At 34.0% G+C, this 12,832-nt stretch overlaps 1 protein-coding gene and 1 long non-coding RNA gene across 2 annotated transcripts; both read left to right on the top strand.

The window, feature by feature from the left end:
- LOC107647578 lies at window positions 2,845-3,912 on the top strand. The gene is made up of 2 exons (XM_016351646.1): window positions 2,845-3,148; window positions 3,626-3,912. The coding sequence occupies exons 1-2, from the start codon at window positions 2,845-2,847 to the stop codon at window positions 3,910-3,912; spliced, it is 591 nt and encodes a 196-aa protein (XP_016207132.1).
- Window positions 11,015-11,436, top strand: LOC110264173. Its single transcript, XR_002349902.1, has 3 exons — window positions 11,015-11,166; window positions 11,244-11,312; window positions 11,394-11,436. It is a non-coding gene; the product is annotated as an uncharacterized LOC110264173 (long non-coding RNA).

Below are 12,832 nucleotides of genomic sequence, written 5' to 3'. Positions count from 1 at the left end.
ATTTTTATATGTTATTTTAATTTTATAAATAAATATTAATTTTTATTATAATAATAAAAAATTATAATATACTAAAAAAGAGTACTATAAAAAAATACTATATGAAAAATAATAAAAAAATATAAAAAAATTAAATATAAATAATATTATAATTTAATATTATATTTTTTAATAATTAATTAATTATTTATCTAGAAGTGATTTTAACTAATATTATCCAAACAATATTTATTTTATCAAAATCAATTTTAGTAAAAATTGCCAAACATAAATCATGTTGGCACAAACTCACTTCTAGCCAAAATCAATTCTACAAAATCATTTTCATTCAAACTCCAATTTGACCAATGTGAATCCAAACACACACAGTAGTTATATATATTCTTATCTTTTCAGGTCTCTTTTCTTATGATTCAAGAATATTATAGATTTCAAACTGTTCTATTCGCATTTTATTTTAAATAAATATAAAATAACATATTCAATACACTTATTATATAATGACGATGATAGTATTATACTAAAGTTAAAAAATTTATCGTTATAAAATACTATTTTTAATTTATCATGTCAAATTAAAATATAAGCTCGTGCATCGCACAGGTTTAACATTAGTAGTAATATAAATGGGGGGCTCTTATACTGACGTGGCGCTCATATATTGAGTTTGAAAATTTATTTGCTTAGGTATCGTCACTAAAAATTTTTTGAATTTTATTTATCTTTATCTTTATAGTAATACAAATGGGGAGCTCTTATGCTGACGTGACGCTCATACGTTGAGTTTGAAAATTTATTTGTTTAGTGTCGCCACTAGAAATTTTTAGAATTATATTTGTTATGGTTGCAAAAGATATTTTATATTTAAATTTCATTAACTTATCAACATTTTTTTTTTGGTGACTAACTTATCAACATTTAATTTAAGTATAATTATTTGCTTAAGTTGTTATTTTTTAAATTTTAAGTTGTTTTGTTTAAGGTGGTTGTTTTTTAAATTTAAAGTTATTTTACTTAGGTAGTTATTTTTTAAATTTTAAGTTATTTGTTTAGGTTGTTACTTTTTAAATTTTAAGTTATTTGCAGATTACTCTTTTAAATTATAAATTATTATTATTTGCTTAGGTTATTATTTTTTAATCTTAACTTATTTGCTCATAAATTAAAATTTTTGAAAAAACTAATTTAAATTTATTTTAATTCAAATTTATTCCTAAACTAATAAGTTCATGTAATTATTGTATGAGTCAACACGAATCAATTCAAATTTATTCCTAAGCTAATAACGATAATAATTAATAATTATTTAATTAGTGTACAATTTTTTAAAATTCTTACAAAGATATGATTATATATTATATTTTTGTATTTAAATATTGATTTATTGTAATTCTTATTATTTGATTACTGTGTATATAAAACTTAAACCTTGATCTTGGTACAATAAAATTGTATTATATGATCTCATCTTTTTAATCCATAGATTACAGCTATCGATAATTTTTTATAGGTATTATTTTTATACTTCACATGGTGAAAAAAAAAGTATTTTTTATATAAAGTATTTGTTGTAGATATAACTGAAACAGAATTTACTATCTTAGTGATTATTAGATGTGATAGACATCGGTGACTCAAATTTTTTTTGTCGACAATGCGATGCTATGATGTGGTATGAAGAGAGACAGAGTCCAAAACAAGATCCAATATTGAGTTCTCAATATGTTGTATGCGAGGGAAGGTACAATTGTCATTTTTGCAATGTCTACCTCAGCTCTTACAAGATTTAATATCTGGAGCAAACCAAAAAATACAAGAAAGAAAGTCGAGTATGCAACCATTGTCAATGGTGGAAGACTATTTCAACAGTTCTTAGTTGATTGTTTTTCCATGATTGAAGCATAAAGGCTGACCTACTATCGAAACAACCAAGTTAAGGTGAGGAGTAATATATACAAGGGAATTCAAGATGCTACTCGGGTCTTTCATTGGGGGCATGAGATACATGTTTAATAATTGTCAAGGTGCTATGGCAATTTTTAAGAAATATAAATATCCAGACCTCTTCATCACAATGACATGTAACTTGAGTTGGCAAGAGATTGGCAGAGTTAACAATCTAAAAAACTTAAAGGTTGAAGACCAACCAGATATATCGTATATTAGGACAGTTAATGGTACAGGTGATATCTACTATATGAGAATTTTGTTAACTTTTCAGGGAAGTTACACAACATACGAGTCTATTAGGACAGTTAATGGGATTACATATTCTAGGTTTCAAGATGTTTGCTATTCCATGGGACAACTGTGTGACGATAGAAAATTCATTGCAGCTAATGAGGTATGAACTTGCATTTAGTCATCAATTGAGAAAACTATTTGTGATGCTACTGATATCTAATAATGTTAGCAAACCAGATCGTGTTTAGAATGTAACTTGGACATTATTAGCTGACGGGATACTATATAAGAGAAGAAAAGCATTGAAAAATCAAGGTATTTTACTATGTCTTTTTTTATATCAAGATTGTATTCTCTTATTACTTTTACTTTTACTTTTATTAATAGTATTAATAAATTTTATTTTAGAATTACTTATTAAATATTCATAAAATCATCATGTGCTTTTGCTAGGACATGACTGATGACGAATTAAAAAATCTCTGTCTTATTGAGATTGAGAAGATACTCAATAGCAATGCGAGATTTTTAAGAGACTATCAATCAATACCATATCATGAGCTGTCTGATGTTCGCTTTTTTCAAAATAAGCTAATAGAGGAGGAGTTAGCATATGACACAAATTAGTTGACTCATATAAAGTTATATACGGAACAAAAGATGACTAATGAGCAAAGGTTAATATTCGATGAGATATTCAATGCTGTTATTACAGACTATGGTGGTTTTTACTTCATTTATGAGCATGGTGGGTATGGTAAGACATTTATTTGGAATGAACTTTCTTCTGCTATTTGGTCTAGAGAAAAGATTGTTTTAAATGTCGCATCCAATAGAATTGCATCTTTACTCATACCTGGTGGCAGAATGGTTCATTCTAGATTTTCAATACCCATTATAATTACTGATAAATATACTTACAACATCAAGAATGGCAGTTTGAAGGCTAAGCTGCTCATCCAAAGTAGTTTAATAATTTGGGGTAAAGTTCCAATGCTCAATAAAATATGTTTTGAAGCACTTGATCGGACGCTCAGGGATCTTATGTCAATTACTAATCAGCATAAGATACATCAACCATTTAGTGGTAAGGTTGTAGTTCTAGGAGGTGATTTCAAAAAGATACTTCTGGTGATTCCGAAAGGGAGTAGACATGATATATTATCATTAGCTATTAACTCATCCCATCTGTGATTGTTCTGTAAGGTTATTAAGTTGTATACGAACATGAGATTTCTAATGTCTTATTTGGGTCAACATGATGGTGAAATGAAGTGATTTTCTAATTGAATATTCGATGTTGGAAATGAAAATATTGGTTCTGCTATTGCTGATGAGTCAGAAATTGAAATTCTAGATAATCTACTGATTATAACTACTGATGACCCTCTCTCTCATTTGGTAAACTTTGCATATTCAAATTTGTTGCAAAATATGTCAGATTATAGATATTTTCAAAGTAGAGAAATTCTTGCACCCACGTTTGAGAGTGTCGAGAAGGTAAACGATTTCGTCTTGACAATCTTTTCAGAGATGGAAAATGAGTATTTAAGTTCTGACACAATATGTGAAGCTGATGGAAATGAAGATATACAACAAGAGTGGTTCATATTAGAGTTCATAAATGACATTAAATGTTCGGGACTACCCAACTATAAGTTTACTTTGAAGCCAGGAGGATGTAATGCTACTGCGAAACATAGACGATACTTCAAGTTTATGCAATGAGACAAGGTTAACATTTAACGAACTTGGCAACAACGTAATTGGAGCGACGGTAATGACCGGTAGAAATATTGGCGACAAAGTGTACATTTCAAGAATGAACTTGATCCCTTCAGGTTTAGGATTGCCATTTAAGTTCCAACGGAGATAATTTCCATTAACAGTGTACTTCGCAATGACCATCAACAAGAGTCAGGGTCAATCATTATCACATGTAGGGCTTTACTTGTCAAAATCAGTATTCACCCATAGACAACTTTACGTTGCTTTGTCAAGAGTTAAGAATGGCCTCAAGGTTCTAATTCTGGACAAAGATGGCAATCCAAAGTCATCAATAATAAATGTCATGTTTAAAGAAGTTTTTAATAATATTTAGGTAAGAAAAATAGTATTTTGATTTTAATAACATGTTATGATTACACTTTTGTACAAATATTTGCTGTAAATATAACTAATTTATCTATAACTCTACTTTCAAACTTGAAATGAAATGTGTAACAGGGAGCACAACATTATATGCCAATTGCTTTTCTAATGAGGTTAGTAAAATACTAAGTTGTCAATAAATTTTTATTAGCCTTTTAATATAAAGTTTAGTGTAAAACTGACATACTACTATTACAGTTATATACATTCTTATTTTTTCAGGTCTCTTTTCTTATGGTTCAAGAATATTATAGACTTCAAACTCTTCTATTTGCATTTTACTTTGAATAAAGATAAAATAACATATTCAGTACGTTTATTATATAATGACGATGATAGTGTTATACTAAACTGGAAAAATTTATGATTATAAAATATTATTTTTGATTTAACACTAATTTTTTAAATGTACTCCATATTAATTAATTGTGATTAATTAGTGATTATTAAATTCACACACACACACACACACACACACATCTCTGTCATTCTCTTTTTCTGGCAGCACCTAACAACAACATTGTGTCTACTGTCGTGTTCAAATTTTAGTCCAGCGACGATATTGTGCTGCCGAGTGTCGTCATGTTCGAGTGCCAATTCCGTGCCATGTCTGCCGTTGTGTTCAAATTTTAGTCCAACAACGATATTGTGCTACCGAGTGTCATCATGTTCGAGTGCCAATTCTATGCCGTGCCGCCTCTATTCGTGCCGCCTCTGTTTGTGCCGCCGTGTTCGGGTCTGTCGTGTCGCCTCTGTTTCCTGGAGTGTTTACCACGTTATCTCTATTCTTCTCTTTTATATTTTGATTTTAAAATTCTCTTGTGTTATGATATTGTCGAATCTAATTTTGACTATGTTTTGAGATTGTTGTTGTTTTTGGTAATATTATTATTATTGGTGGGGTGGAATTTGATGACTGTAGAGGTGTAGTGAGAGGTGGGGTGGGGTTGGGGTGAGAGGTGAGGACTATAAAAGTATTGGCAGTGTGAAGGATAAATTTAGAATATAAAATTTTTAATAACATTTAAAAAAAAGTTATTAAAATTTTAGTCCTTGTCTTCAAAAATTTCAGTCTCCTGTGTTCTAACTTTTTAGAAGTATTGAAAGACTGAAATTTTGTATCTCAAAATTAAAATTTTAGTTCTAGTCTCTAGCCACTAAATATAATACTGAATCACAATTTTTTTAGTCTCAAATCTAATATCTCGTACCATTATATCGGGCCTGCTACACATACAAGCAAATAAGGCTTACAAGCCTTACAAGTTGCCTAGCCCAGACTTCTATCCACGCGCACTCACTCCCTTTAAATGGGCGTCATTTACACGCGCGTCACTCAACGGTTACGCTTTGCAAAAAGCGCTCGTTATGGCGCACTCTTCAACTTCTCATTCGAAGAAAACACAAACCGTCAATTTTCGAGCAATATTCCAAACTGAAGAGATAGAACTCGTCGCGAAGATTAGCAGAAACTATCAACACAAGATAGAACTCTCCATCAACAATCTCCATAAAAAACGAAGATATATTACTCAAGGTACGTTACTATTTTACTCATCTTGTAGATTTTCCACATTTCAAAATTGAAGAACTAGGTTTTACTGTTCTTCTACGTTCTTATAGGTTTTACTGTTCTTCTTGTTCTAGCTCTCATTTTACTATTTTTAATATTCTTCTTGTTCTAGGTTTTACTATTCTTCTTGGTTCTAGGTTTTACTGTTCTTCTTGTCTAGTTCTTCTCGTAACTGATTTTTGGGAGTATATTGCGTAATTTGGTGGTGTATATGGAGTAATTTGTTGGGTGTATATGGCATAATTTGTTGGGTGTATATTTCTAAACTGATATACTGTAATATAATCAACCGTTGTAACTATTCTAATATTGCTTGTCCTTGGGTGTATATTGCTTGACCTTGTAATGTTGCTTGACCTTGTATATTTATGCATGTTTGAGTGAATTGAAACATCATTTTGAACTGATCTAATTAAATACTTATGAGAAACCGTATATGTGTATGTGGCTGATTGACAAACCCCATTTGTAGGGTTTATCTTGTATTGATTTTTGGGGATTTTATCACCTTTTACCCATATTTATTCAAGAAATAGCATGGTTTTGTATATTCTCCTTTAATTGTGCTTGAATGTGAAAACATGCTTTTTAGGACTCAAAATAGCTAAATTTAATTCACCTTGATTCTATTAGATGCCTTGATGTGTTTATTAAGTGATTTAAGGTTTAGGAGGCAAAGATTGGATCAAGGGAATGAAGAAAGAAAGCATGAAAAGTTGGAGAACTCATGAAGAAATGGAAGAACCGGAAAGCTGTCAAGCCGACCTCTTCGCACTTAATCGGCCATAACTTGAGCTACAGAGGTCCAAATGATGCGGTTCCAATTGGGTTGGAAAGCTAACATCCGGGGCTTCGAAACGATATAAGATTTGCTATGGTTGAACCGTGCATGGTGACGCGTACGCGCATAGTACGCGCACACACCGTTGCTGCCACCTGGTTCACTTAAAACAAAACGTGGCCAGCGAATTCTAAAGCCTTGTGGGCCCAATCCAACTCATTTCTGATGCTATTTAACCCAAGGAGTGAAGAGGGAAACATATGTTAGTTACCAATTAGTTTAGTTTAGCTTCGGTTATTAATTTTAGGGGTTTGTTACTTGTGACAAACAATCTTTTGTATGAAAGGATTATTGTTGGTTTAGAAGCTATACTTGCAACGAGAATTCATTTGTGAAATTCTAAACCGTCAAAAATCCATTCGTCAAAATGGCGCCGTTGCCGGGGAATTGCAATGGTGTTATGTTATTGGTTATTGTATATATGTAAATAGTGTGAATATGTTTGCTTTTGTTAGCTCTTGCTAGTTTTAGGATTTAATTTTCTTGCTTCTTATTTGATTTTGTTTTCATTTTTTCCTTGCTATCATGAATTCTCATTTTGGCTATGAGTGTGATTACAACTATGTTGTAGGTGATGAGGTCTATAATAGAGATGTGTATCAAGGATGGGACAATCAAAGGTGGGAAGAGCCATATGGTTATGATCAATCATCATGGCAACAACCCCCACCAATGCACTATGAGGAAGAGCCATTCTTTGATGCATATCAATCAAATGGCTATGGTGGATCTCCTTGTGATTTCCAAGAACCACCACTATATGCCTATGAGTCATATCCTCAACATGACCCTCAACCACACTCACAAGCTATTTTCAACAAACACCTCCATATGACCATGATCCTTACCCACCATACCAACCTCCTTTTGAACCATATGAGCCATACATGGAACCACAATTCCAAGATTACTACTCCCAAGAAAATTGAAATTGATGCTAGGGAGGAAAGTGCACACCTTCCAAGGCATATCCCATATGAAGACTTGAATGGGATAGAGAAAGAATTGAGTTCCCTTGGTGATGAAGATCAAGCATCAAGTCTTAGTGGTGAAGAATCCTTTAAGCATGAAGAACCTTCTCCGGTTGGATTTGAAAGCGTTGAGGAGGTAAATTTTTCTCACCCTCCCTATTATGATTTGAGTAAAGGAAAAGGTTTAGATAAAATTGTTGAACAAAAGATTGAGATTAAGAGATCTTGTGAAGAGGTGGAAGTCCCTAGAAATAGAAGAACGAGGGTTGGTTATGCTTTGTCAAGATCTTTGGAAGCATCTTTGCCTAGGTTGTCATCTACCCCTTCACTTGAGTGGGTAAAATTCATTTCTATTAGCTTTATTGTTCCACTTGAGTATGGCTTGCTTGAAACGGATGGTCAACTTAGGATGCTTTGTGGGATGAAGCGTAAGCGAAAGATGTTTCGTGGTTGGCGTTGCAAATCAAGGCTCATTTTGGTTGATACTTCAAGAGTTGAATACAAAGGTGGGAGTAGTGCTCAAATAGATGGGTCCAGGAGGATTGTTGGCCACTATATAGAGAATTCACCTCACTCGCCACCCGGTTGGACTAATAATGATGATCAACCTCAAGACGGGTGTGGAAACAAAGTGTGGGATCCCGGATTACAAGAAGAGGATCAACTTTGGGAGCCCCAAGCTTGTGAAGAACTCCATCAAGACTTGGCTCAATCCATGAAGAATCTACTTGGGGCACAATGGAGAACCAAGCATTGGTGGGAGTTCCAAGATGAATACAAGCACAAGCCACCTTGATGAGGAGCTCCCCATAAGTCCAACTTAAGGACAATAAACAAAAGTGCTAGGTGGGAGACAACCCACCATGGTAAAATCCTTTCATTTTCTCTTTTGTACATATTGATAGAATTAGTTTAATTTCATGTTTTGTTTAGATAGTTGAGTTTAATTGGTAGTTTAGTATGTTAAATAAGGTTTTAGGGTGTTTTGGTAGCTGTTTGGAGGTTTAGAATGCTTGGATTGGTGCAAAAACATAGAAAAAAAATTTTGAAAAACAGAGCACCATCCACGCGTATGCGCACCGTGCGCGTACGCGTGCATCAAGTGTTTTCGACCATCCACGCGCGTGCGCCATGTACGCGTACACGTGGATTGCAAAATTTCATTCCTCCATACATTGACCCGAGAGTTGTGCCTCAGTTGCGCTAGCACTGTGCCTTTCGCACAAACCAACTCGCGCGTACGCGCACATGACGCGTACGCGTCACTCTCGAAATAAGCCATCGATGCCGACGCACCATGTACGCATACGCGTCGCATCCATTGCACCACCATCCGTGCGCGCGCGCGCCATGCGTGCGTACGCGCCGATGACCTTCCTTCAACACATTTCTTTTCTTCTCCTCTTTCTATTTCTTTACTTCCCCTTTCTTCTTCCCTCCTCCTACCCCTCATCCAACACTTCCAAACACCATTGACAACCATTTATTTTAGTTAACAAATTAGTTAGTTAGTTAGTTGATTAGTTAGTTTTAGTTTAGTTTTCATTTTATTTTCTCTCTTTTCATCATAGAAAAGAAAAATAATATGGAAAAGGAAAAAAAATAGAAAAAAAAGAAGAAAAAAATAATAAAAAGGGGACAAAATGCCCCAAGGCAAGGTCCAATAAAATCAATGNTAACTTTTTGTATGAAAGGATTAGTGATTGGTTTAGAAGCTATACTTGCAACGAGAATTCATTTGTGAAATTCTAAACCGTCGAAAATCCATTCGTCACTGATCTATGGGTGTATCTGACTGATATCTATGGGTGTATTTTTCATTTCAGAAAAAATGGCAGGAAGAAACCAAGCTGGAAAAAATGTAAGAACAAATATATGTCTTAGATCAAATTAGTTTTTCATAATAGAAATATATCTAACTTTAATTTTGCTTTGTTAACAGCAAACCAAAGACCTTAAGTGTGCAACCCATTTGTTGAGTGAGAAATTCAGAAATATGAGCGAGGAGAAGAAAGCAATTGTTAGGGATTTGGGATTTGGTGGCCTGGTGCACATCCCGCCGCTAAGGGTGCATCACCAAATATTAAAGAAGTTGGCTAAGTCCTTTAAATTAGGGGAAAACAAACTCGAAACTGGCTACGGTTCGTTTAAAGTAAAACAAAAAACAATAGAGGCTGCGCTTGGCATCAACGCGTCAGGTAACTCGCTACAAACATAGGTGTATATGAGCCATATTCAGGTGTATTTCAAGTGATGCTTAGGTGTATTTCAACTGATTTTCATACAATGTTGTTTCCCTTTTTGTAGGAGATCTACTGCCTTAGAAAGTCAATTATAAGGATCTTTCTGAAGACGACAAACAAATTTTTAGAAGATTCCAGGGGAAGACCCTCAAAAATCTGACAGATGAGATGATGGCTATTGGTGTTGATAATGAACAGGATCGCCTCATGTTCAAGAGGATTTTCATCCTCTATATACAGATGGCGTTCCTGTTACCAACGACAATAAACAAAATCTCCCATGTGCACCTGGCACCAATTTTCAAGATGGACACAATAACTGAGCGGAACTGGGGAGCACATGTTTTGAATTTTATCATCAAGGGCATAACAGATTACAATCTGAAAAAGAAAAAGGCAATTGACGGCTGCCTGTTTGCCCTGATGATAGTTTACTTTCATCTATCAAAAAATAAAGACAAGAAGGGGGCAGAAAGACCTCCAGAACCCTGGATTGCCAACTGGACTAGAGAGCAGTTGGTTGAAAGAATGAGGGCAGAAATGGAGGAACATATGGTAAGTGAACAAAATATCTTGGGTGTATTTTATTTACCTGACTGCTGCTAACTAAAATTTCTAATATTTAAGGAAATTGTAAATATGGCCGAAACAAAGGAGAAAATGAAAGAAATAAAGAAAAAAGAAAAAACCAAAAAAACAAAAAAACAAAAAAAAAAAGAAGGCAAGTTCATCATCATCATCTGAAACTGAAACAACTGAAAGTGAGGTCCATTCTACCTCTGAGTCTGAGACTGAAGAAGACTCAGAGGATTCAACAAGGAAACAACCCACCCAAAAAGCCAAAAAGTAAGTAACATACTTGGATGTATTTTGTTTATCTAGTTGGGTGTATTTTGTGCATTTATTTGGGTGTATTGTGTGCATTCATTTGGGTGTATTTTATCCTTTTTAGTATGTTTTTAAATAATGATTGTTTACCTTCCATAATGGAGTCCAAAAAAAGAAAGAAGATTCAGGAGGATTCTGATTCAGAATCTGAATCAAGTGATGAGTAATGTTCTGAAATTATTACTGCTTTCCTTTGGGTTTATTATCAAGATTTCATGTATTAACAGAGCGTCTCTTATTAACTTTTAGAAGCGAAGAATCATCACCAGTAGAGAAGCAAAAAACAAAGAAAAAGACTCAGAGAACACCACAAAAGTAAGCACTTCTTCGGATAGTATTTTGTGATCAAATTAATTTTGTATTTTTGATTCATACTTGTTTTTTCCCCCCAGGACACAATCCAAAAAGAAAAAGGTCATTGTTGAGGATTCATCTCCTGAGCAAGCTCAATCCTATCATGGGTACAGTACTTTGTAAGCTATATTACCATCTATCATCAAAATTATATTTGCTAACATGTTCTTTTATGCATGTACTGTCAGATCTGAAATTGGAACTGAAGAATTAGATGAATTCTTAAGGGAAAACAATGAAAAATCTGCTGCATAGGGGTATGTCTTGTTGGGGTGTATATTTCAGATTTTAAGGTGTTTTCTTTGCTAATAATTGTTTCTTGTTTGGCAGGGAGAAGGAAGCTGACCTGCGATCGACGGAAGGTCACTATGTCTCATCTGAAACGTAAGAAGCTTTATTTAATAAAATCTTGTTATCCTGATTTAACAGTATGGTATTTTTTGTGAATAACATGTACTCTATTATGTTTAGAATACCAGACATAAACTTAGGAAGTGATGATCCTTTCTCTCAAGGACACACAGACCAAAGTAGCGTAAATAAACCGGCAGAGAACATGTAATTTCTCTTTCAAATAACCGTTGCTTTTATTCTTTTATTACCTTCTACTTCTAATTCTGTATATATTTTTTTAGAAAAAAAGCCCTTTAATGTTTTATTCGAGAAAAAAAAAGGCAGGAAAAAAAAAAACAAAAACTGCAAGTATGTAAGTTCTCAAAAAACAAAGCCTGTCTTTCTTTTGAATGCTTCGAGTGTATTTTTGACTTTCTTAGGGTGTATTTTAGGGTGAGTCTAGTTGTAGAGTCAGCCAGTGAGCCAGCTGAAGAGAACATGATGGTTGTGAGGGAAGAGACACAGTCCGAAGCGCTTGCAATGTGAGTTTTTCAAGAAAATTTCAACCTTATAACCTTTTTATTTTCGGAGGCTTTGTTAAGCTTTTATTTTTCTTTTTGTTTAGAGTTCTGATTCAAGTTTGTCTACCACTGTCCCAAACAACCACTGTGCCGGAAATTGAACAAACACCTGTGACAGAAAATGAACCAACCCCTGTGCTACAAATTGAAGGAACTACAAAACGGTAAGAAATAGTCTTGGGGTGTATTTGGTTATAGTTTAGGTGTATATTGTCCCTGTTGGGGTGTATATGATCTTTTTTGGGGTGTATATTTTCACGATTGATCCCTGACTAGTTTTTTTATAACGTGATTAATTTTATGTAACCCTGCAGCACTCCAGAACCACCACAAAAACCTGAAGAAAGCACACCCGCGCTTCCACCAGCTCCATCTAAAATGTAAGTTCATCAGAGTAAAATCAATGATTCGTTATCATTTGTATATTCTTATTCTTAATATACGTTATACATGATCACGCAGTAATCCAGCCCCATAAGACGCAGCTGCGCTGATGATGATGGCACGGACAGCATCGTATGTTCCTAAAACAGATCCGATGCCATCATTCAGCCTTGGCTTGACTGATTCAAGCCAAGAAGAAGCAGCAACGCAGGAGGGGGTGTCAACACAAGATGGAGAGAGGGTAAAAACTCCTGAAACCCCAAAATTGCTAGAACAATTAGGGGATCTGGTAGAAAAAATTGCAAGTGGTGGGGTGACAACAAAAGAAA

The sequence above is a fragment of the Arachis ipaensis genome, chromosome B06 (genome assembly GCF_000816755.2).
Source record: "Arachis ipaensis cultivar K30076 chromosome B06, Araip1.1, whole genome shotgun sequence".
NCBI lineage: Eukaryota > Viridiplantae > Streptophyta > Magnoliopsida > Fabales > Fabaceae > Arachis > Arachis ipaensis.
This window is presented reverse-complemented; position numbering and strand designations above follow the sequence as displayed.